The sequence below is a fragment of the Salvelinus namaycush genome, chromosome 21 (genome assembly GCF_016432855.1).
Source record: "Salvelinus namaycush isolate Seneca chromosome 21, SaNama_1.0, whole genome shotgun sequence".
In the NCBI taxonomy this organism is placed as follows: domain Eukaryota; kingdom Metazoa; phylum Chordata; class Actinopteri; order Salmoniformes; family Salmonidae; genus Salvelinus; species Salvelinus namaycush.
This window is the reverse complement of record NC_052327.1, coordinates 53245056-53259804: the sequence shown is the minus strand read 5'-3', so window position 1 is coordinate 53259804 and position 14749 is coordinate 53245056. Positions and strand designations below refer to the sequence as shown.

General features: G+C 42.4%; 1 protein-coding gene across 1 annotated transcript; it reads left to right on the top strand.

The window, feature by feature from the left end:
- The first annotated feature begins 597 nt into the window (after positions 1–597).
- parietopsin lies at positions 598–11421 on the top strand. The gene is made up of 8 exons (XM_039017012.1): positions 598–964; positions 1348–1567; positions 1871–1979; positions 2224–2469; positions 2854–2967; positions 8164–8352; positions 9064–9303; positions 11266–11421. The coding sequence occupies exons 1-8, from the start codon at positions 598–600 to the stop codon at positions 11419–11421; spliced, it is 1641 nt and encodes a 546-aa protein (XP_038872940.1).
- The last annotated feature ends 3328 nt before the right edge of the window (positions 11422–14749 follow it).

The window sequence follows — 14749 nt, the reverse complement described above, 5'->3', positions numbered from 1 at the left end:
TTTTTGATTTGATTATGAATTAAAGATGGCAACGTCCTAACCTTGTTCCTGTTTAGTTTTTTAGGCCTACTTTTGTGTATGCCATATAGGGCTAGATTTCAGTTATCCACCCTTTCCTTGCCTCCAGAGAAAAGTCAGGAAAGCAAATATCTTTTATCTAACCTCTTGTCTCTCAATGTAAATGTATATTGACTTGACCCAGTTGGCTAAAAAATTATTTTGAAAATTCACTATGACACAAAGGCAGGGTATATCCTAAACTCAGGGCTGTCTCTGGGCCTACACTTTGCACCTTTTTAAATACGGAACTCTCCATAAATCCTGATCAGATTAATCAATATAATCGTACAAATCATGTTAGGGAGCAATTTCCCAAATGGTTTTTAAGTTGGTGTTGGGCAGCATGTTCTCAATGACAGATAATTAATCCAACATTTTAAGACATCCTGAATACAGAAGCTATTTAACCAGGATCAGACATAATAAGATCAAGCTATGACGTTTGGGCTTTGATTGGGATGGGATGCAGACAGCAAAGAACCCTTTCTGTAGTTTCTTGGTCGTATGGTGGAGCGCGTGCGTTTTATATTAAGCACCATGGACAGCACCACTGCCGCAGGCACACCTTGGAGCTTCGACCCGACTTTTAACTCTACTTCTCCGGGCTTCAAATCTAGTACTGTGGCGCCCACGATTTTTCCACGGGCAGGCTACAGCATCCTCTCCTATCTTATGTTCATCAATGCAATTTTCTCTGTTTTTAACAATACTCTGGTAATAACGGTGTTGGTGAAGAATCGTACTCTCCTCAACCCAATGAATGTGATCATCCTCAGTTTAGCCGTGTCCGATTTGATGATAGCCTTGTGCGGTTCGTCGATAGTCACCATTACCAACTATCATGGTTCATTCTTTCTCGGCGACGAGTTCTGCATCTTTCAAGGATTTGCTGTCAACTATTTCGGTAAAGTACTTTTTTTTTAAAAATAGGATGTCTTTGAATCATGTGACCTGAACTCAAACTTTTAATAAAAGCCAATGTTTTGTTGTTGTAGCCTGAAAGTGTTTGAAAATGCAAGTCTAATTTAATCAAGTTAACTCAGTGTGTTGAATTGGGTTCCTGGAGTGGTATTCAGATCTGTGGTTTTCTGGTTGTGAAGCCAGGGTTCATATCCTGATGATCTAAGATCAGTTTTACCTTTTAGATCCCAATGGACAGCATTACATGGACAGGATCAGAATCTGATCCTAGATCAGTACTCATACTCTCAGACACTTTATGAATACACTCCCCCCCCCCCCCCCCCCCCCCCCCCCCCCCCCCCCCCCCGGTCTCCTCTCCCTCAGGTCTGGTGTCTATGTGCACGTTGACACTGCTGGCGTACGAGCGCTACAACGTGGTGTGTAAGCCCATGGCAGGTTTCAAGATGAACGTGCGTCGGAGCTTTCAGGGGCTCCTGGGGGTCTGGCTGTTCTGTTTGTTCTGGGCCGTGCCCCCACTGCTGGGCTGGAGCTCCTACGGACCCGAGGGCGTCCAGACCTCCTGCTCTCTGGGCTGGGAGGAGAGGCCAGTATAATGTGTTATAACTTGTAATGAGCATGTATGAGCCTTTATGATGTCCTGTAACATGGTTTATAGTGTTGTGACTTGTTTATAATGTCCTATAACATGGTTTATAATGTGTTATGACATGTTTATAATGTCCTATAACATGGTTTATAATGTGTTATAACTTGTTTATAATGTCCTATAACATGGTTTATAATGTGTTATGACATGTTTATAATGTCCTATAACATGGTTTATAATGTGTTATAACTTGTTTATAATGTCCTATAACATGGTTTATAATGTGTTATGTCTCTCTAGGTCCTGGAGTAACTACAGTTACCTGATCCTTTACACGCTGTTCTGCTTCCTCCTGCCTGTCGCAATCATCATCTACTGTTACGCCAAGGTCCTCACCTCCATGAGACAGGTACATATAGAAACTCAGCTCCCCGAGGGACATACCATTTAAGTCCATTTCTGTCCATATACCAAGTGTACAAAAGCCTCTTCCAGTTGGGATAGAGGGACTGTAACAGGGACTGTTGCTATAACTGGAGACTGTCAGAGGGGTTTAGACGCTGAGTACTGTGTCTGCAAGCTTAAACAGATCCTGTCGGTCGTGGGGTATCATCTTCCTCTTCTTCCTCCCCCTCTTCCTCCTCCTCCTCCAGCTAAACCGTAGTACGGAGTTGCAGGGCGGTCGCCCCTGTCTGCAGGACAACGAGCGGGCGGTAAGGATAGTGCTGGCCATGATCGGGGCCTTCTTTGTCTGCTGGCTGCCCTACACAGCCCTGTCCGTGGTGGTTGTGGTGGACCCAGAGCTCCACATCCCTCCGCTGGTGGCTACCATGCCTATGTACTTCGCCAAGACCAGTCCCGTCTACAACCCCATCATCTACTTCCTAAGCAACAAGCAGGTGTGTGTACTGGAGGAGAGGCAGAGTGAGAACACATCAGTTAAATCTGTAGATTATCGAAGGGGACTGCAATATGTCAGTTTCCTGTGGTTTTAATTCAATTAGAATACACACTTACCTTTTGGTTATTTAGGCCTAGATTTAATCCATATCGGCAATTTTTCAGGTGTTCGCGAAGACGCTGTTCATGGTAAACGCTGCATGTGTCTGCTCAATCCGAAATTACATCTAGCCCTTATTAGTTGACACTCATCCATAGAGACTTGCAACCGGTGATGTCTTGTGGATTGTCTTGTGTATTGAAGATTGTACAAATCGATTTATAATTCTTTACCACACATTCTGTACGTGGTTTGCTAAAACTTGTGTTCGTACTCCCTGTAGTTCCGTAATGCCACTCTGGAAGTCCTCTCCTGTGGGCGTTACATTCCCCACGACCCGGCCCCTGACACCGTCCCCATGCGCTCCATGACCCTGAGGACCACGGTGGGCAGAAGGGTGGGCAGAAAAAAACAAGGAATCAGTGCACACAGCAGGGTGCTTCCTCTGTGACTCCTCTCTCCTCCATCTCCTCTCTCCTCCATCTCCATCTCCTCTCTCCTCCATCTCCATCTCCTCTCTCCTCCATCTCCTCTCTCCTCCATCTCTCTCCCCCATCTCCATCTCCTCTCTCCTCCATCTTCTCTCTCCTCCATCTCTCTCCTCCATCTCCTCCATCTCTCCTCCATCTCCTCTCTTCTCCATCTCTCTCCTCCATCTCCTCCTCTCTCCATCTCTTCCATCTCCTCCATATCTCTCCTCCATCTCCTCCTCTCTCCATCTCCTCCTCTCTCCATCTCCTCCATATCTCTCCTCCATCTCCTCCTCTCTCCATCTCCTCCTCTCTCCTCCATCTCCTCCTCCTCTCTCCTCTCTCCTCCATCTCCTCCTCTCTCCTCCATCTCCTCCATCTCCTCCATCTCCTCCATCTCCTCCATCTCCTCTCTCCTCCTCTCCTCCATCTCATTCTCTCCTCCATCCCCTCCTCTCCTCCATCTCCTCCATCTCTCCTCCTCCTCCTCCATCTCCTCCATATCCTCTCATCTCCTCCTCTATCTCCTTCATCTCCTCCATATCCTCTCTCCTCCATCTCCTCCATCTCCTCTCTACTCCTCTCCTCCATCTCCTTCTCTCCTCCATCCCCTCCTCTCCTCCATCTCCTCCATCTCTCCTCCTCCTCCTCCATCTCCTCCATATCCTCTCTCCTCCATCTCCGTCTCTCCTCCAACTCCTCCATCTCTCCTCCATCTCCTCCATATCCTCTCATCTCCTCCTCTATCTCCTTCATCTCCTCCATATCCTCTCTCCATCTCCTCCATATCCTCTCTCCTCCATCTCTCCTCCAACTCCTCCATCTCCTCCATCTCCTAAATCTCTTCCTCTCCATTTCCTCATCTCCTCTCTCCTCCATCTTCTCCATCTCCTCTTCAATCTCCTCCATCTCTCCTCCAACTCCTCCATCTCCTAAATCTCTTCCTCTCCATCTCCTCTATCTCCTCTCTCCTCCATTTCTCCTCCATCTCTCCTCCAACTCCTCCATCTCTCCTCTCTCCTCCATCTTCTCCATCTCCTCTTCAACCTCCTCCATCTTTTCCATCTCCTCCTCTCTCCTCCATCTCCTCCACTGAAAACAGAAACGGGAGCCTGGAAGTATCACAGTGGTCTGGGTCCATTCGAGCCCCATCACAGCTCGTCACTCAGTGAAACCTAACTTCCACTTCAGTGGAATATTCACCCAGTGTCCCATTTGACATTAATGTGTAACTAAGGGAGAATTTGACTTAAGTGGAAGTTAGGGTTTGCAGAGATACAGAGAGAAGCTGCAGCCTCATCCTAAATAAAGTCCAGTCCGTGTCAATCAATTAATCAGCCAGCAAGCAAGTCCTCGTCTGCAGTACATTCAAAAACTGAAATGGCGCAACGATTCTAAAGTATAACAATGGGAGATTTTTTTTTAAAGAATTACAGAAAACGGGGGGTGCAAATTTGTCTTTGAAAAGGATTTATTGAGATCCATTTTAGAGTAATGCAAAACTGATTCTGTTTTCGTAGTGTGTATGTTTGTGTCTGTGTGAGTGTGTGTGTGTGATTGCGTGTGATATTTTACAGTGTATTTATTACCGTAAACCAACCAAGAGCAGGCACGCTACATTTCTTTGTGCTCTGTTTTGCAGTGGTGTAAAGTACTTGGGTAAAAAATATACTTTAAAGTGCTACATAAGTAGCTTTTTGGGGGTATCTGTACTTTACTATTTATATTTTTGACAACTTTTACTTTACTACATTCCTAAAGAAAATATTGTACTTTTTACTCCATACATTTTCCCTGACAACCCAAAATACTTGTTACATTTTGAATGCTTAGCAGGACAGGAAAATCGTGAAATTCACACACTTATCAAGAGAACATGTGGTCATCCCTACTGCCTATGGCCTGGCGGAGTCACTATACACAAATGCATCTTTTGTAAATAATGTCAGAGTGTTGGGGTGTGCCCCTGGTTATCCATATATTTTAAAAACAAGAAAATGGTGCCACCTGCTTTGCTTAATATAAGGAATTTGAAATGATTAATACTTTTACTTCTACTTTTGATACTTAAGAACATTTTAGCAATTACATTTACTTTTGATACTTAAGTATATTTAAAACCAAATACTTTTAGACTTTTACTCAAGTAGTGGGCGACTTTCACTTATACTTTTTCTATTAAGGTATCTATACTTTTACTCAAGTATGACAATTGGGTACTTTTTCCACAACTGCTGTTTTGTCGTGTGTGTGTGTGTGTGTGTGTGTGTGTGTGTGTGTGTGTGTGTGTGTGTGTGTGTGTGTGTGTGTGTGTGTGTGTGTGTGTGTGTGTGTGTGTGTGTGTGTGTGTGTGTGTGTGTGTGTGTGTCTGGGCGTGTGTGTGTGTGTCTGGGTGTGTGTGTGTGTGTCTGGGTGTGTGTGTGTGAGAGAGAGAGAGTGTGGTAGACACACGGTTTCTTAATTTTGTTCAGAATGTATTTTTAATTTTATGCAAGTGATCTCAATTATCCAATAAAACTAATCTACCAAATATTGATTGTTCTTGTACATTTCTTTGGCAAGACAGAAACTTTTCTGGAAAGGTTTTCAGTAGCGGGTGATATGTTAAATGAAGTGTTTTTGTTCACACTGATCAACTCAGTTCGAAGACACAACCCATTGGCCTACATAAACAGGATAGACAAACAAAGTAAGTCTCCGGGTCATTGTTCTGAGAGCAGCTTTTCTCAATCCTGGTCCTGGCGACCCAAAAAGTTGCAAGTTTTTAGTTTTTACCCTATCACTACGCAGACGATTCAAATGATCAATTCGTCATCAAGCTTTGATCATTTGAATCAGATGTGTAGTGCTATGGCAGAAACGTGTATGTGCACCTCTTCGGATCACGAGGAGCAGGACTGAGAAACACTCCTGTAGGAAAAGAGTGAATGGACTGAACCACGAGAGATGTTATTCTAACATGCCGTCCTCTCTGTAGCTGCCTCTGAAGAACACAGCGTCTTTATTAATATACAATGGGTGACTTCAATTGTCAGTAAGTCATCTTGATCAAAGAACAGATAAGATAATACACTGGCTTGATCTAATCCCAGATTTAGATATGGCATAGCCTGTATGAGCTGGGAAATGTTCAAGCAAAGAGTATTTCACACTTAATCCTTTTCTACAAATAGGATTATACATTGTCACGTAGTAATCAAATAACACGCTCGGCTTTCATTCATTTCTTTGGATGGTTTAGGAATACTACCTGTCGGCCACCTGGCTGTAACAGACTTCCATAATAAAGGCAGGTAACTATATGTCAATTCTTTAGTAGAAACACGAAAGGATTATACATTGTCACTATTTATCACTGTTTATTATCTATGCATAGTCACTGTTTATTATCTATGCATAGTCACTGTTTATTATCTATGCATAGTCACTGTTTATTATCTATGCATAGTCACTGTTTATTATCTATGCATAGTCACTGTTTATTATCTATGCATAGTCACTGTTTATTATCTATGCATAGTCACTGTTTATTATCTATGCATAGTCACTGTTTATTATCTATGCATAGTCACTTCACCCCTACCTACATGTACAAATTACCTCAACTAACCTCTACCCCCGCACACTGACTCGGTACCGGTACCTCCTGTATATAACCTCGTTATTGTTATTCTTATTGTGTTACTTTTTAGTATTATTTTTTACTTTAGTCTGCTTGTTAAATATTTTCTTAACTCTTCTAGAACTGCACTGTTGGTTAAGGGCTTGTAAGTAAGCATTTCACGGTAAAGTCTACACTTGTTGTATTCAGAGTGTATGACAAAGTTTGATGTGATTTGATTTGAAAATGAAAATAAAAACGTCAAGATAGATGTAAAAAAGGACTGTATCCCCATAGAGTAAGTATAGGCCACTGATGATAGTAGGGTCAGCTACAGTCCTCAGTCTAAAAGTCTAGTACAATAGATAGATGATACCTGTTGCTCATGCTTCCTGTCTAATAGCCAACTGGCTCTAACAGTCTTCTATCATAAAACATGTATTTAACACAAGTCAATTCTTTAGTAAAAACACTAACATATGAATAACTTAGAGTATTTTCATAATAAAAGGGTCAGGTTTAGACTTCTATAGCTGTTTCGATTGGTCTAAAAACACATAGATGACACCTCTTGCTCAGCCTGCATTGTGTCTCTACTATACACAGTAGTGAACCATTCCTAGGTTTTTGTGTACGTGTTTAGAACAGCTAACAGGCAGGGTTGGGTCAGTATCACCAATAGGTCAGCAGTGCCATTGTAATAAGCATGTCTTCAATACAACCTGTCGCTCTCAAACACTTCATAGAGACACATCCAATTAAACCCACCACCCTCACTATAATCCCCGCTGAGGATACAACACAGCCAAGTGCAAATAGATGTGACTCACAGCGAGGATTCCCTGGAGACCAGTGAGCCATGCAGGGTGTCGATGAACACAAGTGGACACAGCGGGGCGTCACCTAGGTCATATTCAACAGGCACTAAAAATAAGAAAACAGATTGAAACAGCGAGGGACTACCTGAACTTGTCCAATAAGAACCCTCATTTTTGTTTTCCTTTGCACAATGTTTTGCAAAATGTTGTTATGGTATGCCCTAATGAATACAACCCCGTCATAATGACAGTGACTAAGGGCGTGGTATGAAGGATGTGCTTCATTATGCTTTGGGTATGGAGTAGATGTTGTTGCAGATACCGGTAATAAGCTTAGGTTGCAGCTGTGGGCTCCTGTTCATAAATTATTCTGAAAAGGATGGAGAGATGGAACTGTTTTTCTAAAATGGAACTCAAACCTTTTTAAGATGGAACTATATCCAAGCACTCTGCCTATTTCATGGGGATATGGGAACGACACAGTTTGGGAGGAGTACATTGACATCTCATTTACCATTGCAAACTGTGCAGTATTACTCTTCACCTCATTTGTCGGCATTGCAGCGAATGTGTTTGTCACATGGGCAGTGTACCGTCAAAAGTCTCTTAGAACGTGGAACAACGCGCTCCTGGTCAACCTCGCCGTTATCGACATCCTCCGTTGTTGTATTGACTGTCCCATTCTCTTCACCATCGTTCTGAAGGGACCCGTAGGAGGAGGTCTGGAGGAACTGCTCTGTGACACCCAGGTTGCCTCCTTCTCATTCAGCTGCTGTATTCAGTTGCTCACCTTGGCCTGCATCAGCATGGAAAGACATCAAGCGATCACCCACCCTTTCAAAATCACCCAGCGCCGAAGACGGATTCTGGTGTGGATCCCGTTGACCTGGATGGTGGGTGTTCTCGTTGCGGCCTTTTGTTTGACGTTTGTCAAGGACTCACCTGTGTATGTTAGGTGCAGGGGATGGGAGGTAAACGTGCAACTATCCTATGACACCTTTGGACTCTATATATTACTTCCGCTATGGTCAACCTGCTTCACTGTCATTATTGGATTCTATGCTCGTATATTTATCATAGTGAGAGCACACGGTCGAAAAATATTTGATAAAGGATCTTTTTCAGCACCCAAACAGGACATCATGAAAGAAGCAACAAATAAAGTTCAGGAAGAGGATGATAAAGATGGGAAAACAAAACATGAGGAATCTGAGAAAACTGAAATAGAGGAGAAAAGGGAAAAAAAAGAGAATAGGCAAGGGGAAACTGTTCAGCAAGAACATGCACTACCTGTTGAAAAACACTTATCCAGAAAAGACCCTGAAATTGGATTTACGAACACGACAACAAAGAACCCTCAAGGAGCCATGAAAGGCTCTTCGGACAACATGATAGAAACCAAGACTCTGGGTAGCAAATCTAAGCTACTCGCCACTGAGGTGAAACTACCATGCGTTTCATTCATGCCACAGGTGGATAACCCCAGTTCCAAGGTGCTCAAGTTGGTAGACTTGGAACAAGACAAGGATGTCCGTTCACTCCATCCCAATTCTAATAGTGATCATGATGTCAAAGCAGATGATATTTCTCCATTACCTACCAAGGTTGAGGAGACTGTAGCAGCAATCCCCGTTCCAGAAACTCCAGCTGCGAAGCAATGCTTAGAGGTTGAAGGTGGCGTCTGTATGATGCCGTCGTTCGCCAACAAAGAGCATGCCAAAAAAAAGGAGAGTAAACTGGCGAAGCGTTCTGGTTACATCATTCTCACCTTTCTGATATTCTGGATGCCATTGATAGTGATGATGCTGGCCAACGTCTTCTGCAACAGAAACAGGAATTTCAGGGTAAGTTGTTTTCATATGTTTCTGATGGTCATTGTCAGTGAACTGTTCATCAGATGCTGTTTTTTTAAATATATATTTTATATCAAAGATACAACCCATAGCTTCTATCAATTGCATAATATCAAATGGAGGAACATCATGACTGTAGAGCTGTGCCTTCTTACCAGGGTGCGAATTATGGGGGAGCCAGCGGGGAGCTCAGCTCCTCTGAATGAGACATTAACTCCCCTACATGCAACAAAAGTCCACCTCTGGGGGGAGGGGGGTCTCTAAATAATGCTAATTGAACCATTCTCCTATTTCTTTAAAAAAGATATGAAAAATAAAAGCTTTCAAATGAAAAGAACACCCCCACCTCTCTATCATGGTTTAAACCATTTATTTATAAATGGCTGCACTAACCATCTCCCTGTCCATGAATGATAGAAATTCTATAGAGGCGCTGTCCACTCAGTAGTGCTGAATTTCAGGCTCAGCTGAGCTCCCTAAAATGCATAGATTTTCCTTTGTACTTTCCCAATTTGTTTGCCATGCATCCTTGATAAAAAATGGCCTTTATTCCAATGAATTAGATGTATCTGCTGATTTATCATTGTTGCTTTTGTCAGTCAGCTGTTTAGAGCGCTCATTGCTTTGTTTTTCAGGTGCACGTGGGTATTTGTTCTCCATGCTGTCCGTAGACCATTTATTTAGCTTTAATATTTTCTAACAATACTTGTTTCCTTTCCTGGATCAGCTGATGACGGTCGACAATATCACTAGACAACTAGTTTACAGTTAGACACCAATGCGCATCCAATCCACCCAACAAGTATAGGCTACAAGTTAATGACAGTATCCCTACAGTATATATAGTTGACTCTTTCAGTTAGAAGTATTCGATTTTGCAATGGAATAGGCCTACATTATTTTGTGTTTGTGTTCCCATGACAACAGTTTTCACGGCAAAACATCATAATTTGTTACATAGGCATAGCTATACTTACAATGCCTTTCCAAAGATATCCCAAGATCCATGCTTCCTACAGGGTTTAAGTTCACTGTTCTGATTGTATTGTTAAATGCTTAATAATGACAAATAACACAGCCATAAATGTAATTCATGTAAGGAAAGAATGGTATTGGAGGGTAAACGCAAGTAAAAGCAGTTTACTCACCTTTATAAAAAAAAATGCATTTAAAGTACAGGGAGCGTTACCTTTATCACCGCGACCAGCTATCGGAGTTTACCCACCTATTTTTTTTTATTTTTTACCACACTAGGCTACGTCACTGGTTATTGGTAGGCATCTTTGAAGTGTATGGTAATGCACATCTAGTAAAATTATGTTTTTCCTGGCACAGTTTCAGGCATCAATTAATGTAGGCCTAATCAACGGCAATCGAAAAATGTCGTTAGGAACACTTTTTGGTGTTTTGGAACAGTATTTTCATTCATCAAATAGCAGAAGTGCACATGCACTGTTTGGATGCTGGCATTATTTTGCAGTGGACGAAAGCACAGGTAGCATACTTTCCCCCCCCCCTGTGATTTCTATGACAATCGGATAATCAAAGGTAATTCATTTTTTACCGTTAAATGACATCTATACTGTAACGACCCTGGGTTTATAAGCTCGGATATCAACTCTGCCCCTTGAGCATGCTTTTGGGGCACAGTCGATAGCGCGCTGGACTTCGGGCTAGAAGGTTGAGGGTTCGAGACCTGCTTCCCTGCCCGTTTCATTACAATACTATTAGGCCCATAAAGAAATACGTGCACGCGTGCACCCAATAAATACCACGGTGTAATTCAAACTCTGCTTATTACGCAATACATTTGGAAGCTCTTGGGATTCTAAATCCCTTTTGATCGTTAAATTATTCAATACATCATTCTACTATTCTGAACAGAGATTACTATAGGAGGTTATACAATTCTAATACAGCATAAACATTGTTTTACATGTTTCTGCCTTTCAGATGGGGACAGCTCAGAATCTGGAGATCCTGTCTGTATCAGTGGCCTGCATGACCTCTGCCAGTAACCCCATAACCTACGCTGTGGTCAACCCTCAGTTCAGGACAGAGTTCTACTATCTTAGGAGGAAATGTAAATCGTTATGGACAAGAGCTTAGACATACTACAGATTACTGATCTTTATTATGGCATGTGCTTGGGATATGATGGTCACCTTTAAACGGTAGTAAGTATTGTAATTTATAATGATCCTAACACATCAAAAAGTCTTCATCTCTTGCCAGAACTGGGGGTCAGTCTCAGATGGGGTGTCTCATGTGTGATGCAATCCATCTCCTTGTTTGGTCCCAGGCTGGTTCTCAGGTAGGTCAACAACATCACTCATCCTCAGCAGTTATGGGCCCAATTTAGACTGAGGAAATTACGCCTTTCTTATGCATGACTTTCCTATGGACTTCTCAGTCGTTGGTATTCAGACTTACCTTATGAAGGTGAGTAAAGGGCTTTACAGACGTGGTTCTCTTGTGCGCTGAATAAATGTAATTCGACTGCTTGAAACCCTCCCACTTGCTGGCCAACAGATTTTCTCGTGGAGTTTTCAATCAATAGGGTTTTCATTCCATTTGTCTTAAGCCTTAAGCCATCCCTTTAAATACGCTGTACCTTATAGTTATTGTCCATAGACTCAATAAAATATATGGAGAGAACGTGTTCAGAAAGAAAACCATCTAAATATATGCATTTTCGTCTCCGTTTCAGCACCAATTGGTAGATTTAAATATTCTGTGATCGTGTAGATTATTCAGGGTTAGGATAGTATTTAAGAATCATTAAAAAAAACTAGTTTAGAGAGCCTTTAAGCACGAAAGAAAGAAAACCGTGGTTTGACCCTTTCTGAAAATTGCCACCATCCGTTACTTAACCCATGGTAATGTTGGAAGATTAGTGTACATATAATTATAATAGAGAGATTAGTGTACAATGGTTGGCTAAACCCTGTTCTATTGCCTGCACTAACCACGGCGCCAAGTATTACGCCATGCGTCGGTTCAAACCGCTACGGCTTGGTGTGCTCTCCATAACGATTTAATTCGCCTCGGGTCAGAATCGTGCCCTTAATGAACACTGAGGTGTTGCCCTGCTGTGCTGTGAGACACAGACCAAATGTGGACCAAAATGAACAGGCTCTGTTGTCTAGTACTAATCATCTCCATGGTTCACTGGCTCTACATGCAGGACAGGGCCTTCCTTCACCCCATTTATGTGTGTGTGTGTGTGTGTGTGTGTGTGTGTGTGTGTGTGTGTGTGTGTGTGTGTGTGTGTGTGTGTGTGTGTATGTGCGTGCGTGCGTGCGTGCGTGCGTGCGTGCGTGCGTGCGTGCGTGTGTATGTGTATGTGCATACAAGTGTGTCTGTGTGTGTATAATCAGAGTTAGGCCTGTCTCTGTAGGTTCTCCACCCTGGACCAACCACTGAGTCTGCCAGGCCCTCACATGCCCTCCAGCCCCCCTGGAGAGACAGGCTAGGAGACCTCATTATTACCCTGTACAGAGTGGGAGTCACTGGACCAAGTCTCACAGCCTGGGGTCTAACTAGGACTCCTTCTCAAATGGCACCCTAGTCCCTACTTAGGGAATAGGGTGCACTATATAGGGAAGACGGTGCCAATGTCAACAAATTCACAGCAAGGTGTCAGCACCTTAAGTTAAACACCAAACTAAGGGTGATGGCAGACTGTGGCTTCACAGCCGGAATGTTTCTATGTTCTAGAATGAATACATGTAAAATAACTTGTTCTATATTCTAGAATGAATATGTGTAAAATAACTTGTTCTATATTCTAGAATGAATACATATGTGTAAAATAACTTGTTCTATATTCTAGAATGAATACATATGTGTAAAATAACTTGTTTTATACTCTAGAATGAATACATATGTGTAAAATAACTTGTTCTATATTCTAGAATGAATACATATGTGTAAAATAACTTGTTCTATATTCTAGAATGAAATCATGTAAAATAACTTGTGGTCCCTCTACACTACAACCAATGGAACCAGCACCATCAGCACCATCAGCACCATAATAACATCAGCACCATCAGCACCATAAAAACATCAGCACCATCAGGACCATCATAACATCAGCACCATAATAACATCAGCAACATCAGCACCATAATAACATCAACACCATCAGCACCATCAGGACCATCAGCACCATCAGGACCATCAGCACCATCAGCACTATAATACCATCAGCACCATAATAACATCAGCACCATCAGCACCATCAGGACCATCATAATATCAGCACCATCAGGACCATCAGCACCATAATAACATCAGCACCATCAGCACCATCAGGACCATCATAATATCAGCACCATAACAGCAGCACCATCAGCACTATAATAACATCAGCACCATCAGCACTATAATACCATCAGCACCATCATAATACCAGCACCATAATAACACCAGCACCATAATAACACCAGCACCATAATAACATCAGCACCATCAGCACCATAATAACACCAGCACCATCAGCACCATAATAACATCAGCACCATCAGCACCATAATAACACCAGCACCATAATAACATCAGCACCACCTGCACCATAATAACATCAGCACCATCAACACCATTATACCATCAGCACCATTATACCATCAGCATCATCAGCACCATCAGGACCATCATAATATCAGCACCATAATAACATCAGCACCATTATACCATCAGCACCGTCAGTACTATCAGCACCATAATACCATCAGCATCATCAGGACCATAATAACGCCAGCACCATAATACCATCAGCACCATCAGGACCATAATAACACCAGCACCATAATAACATCAGCACCATCAGCACCATTATACCATCAGCACCATTATACCATCAGCATCATCAGCACCACAATACCATCAGCACCATAATAACATCAGCACCATCAGCACCATAATACCATCAGTCCATCAGCACCATAATACCATCAGCACCATCAACACCATAATAACATCAGCACCATCAACACCATAAGAACATCAGCACCATCAACACCATAAGAACATCAGCACCATCAGCACTATAATACCATCAGCACCATAATAACATCAGCACCATGATAACATCAGCACCATCAGGACCATAATAACATCAGCACCATCAGCACCATAATAACATCAGCACCATCAGCACCATAATAATATCAGCACCATAATAACATCAGCACCATAATAACATCAGCACCATCAGCACCATAATAACATCAGCACCATCAACACCATAAGAACATCAGCACCATCAGCACTATAATACCATCAGCTCCATAATAACATCAGCACCATGATAACATCAGCACCATCAGCACCATAATACTATCAGCACCATCAGCACCATAATAACATCAGCACCATCAGCACCATAATAACATCAGCACCATAATAACATCAGCACCATCAGCACCATAAT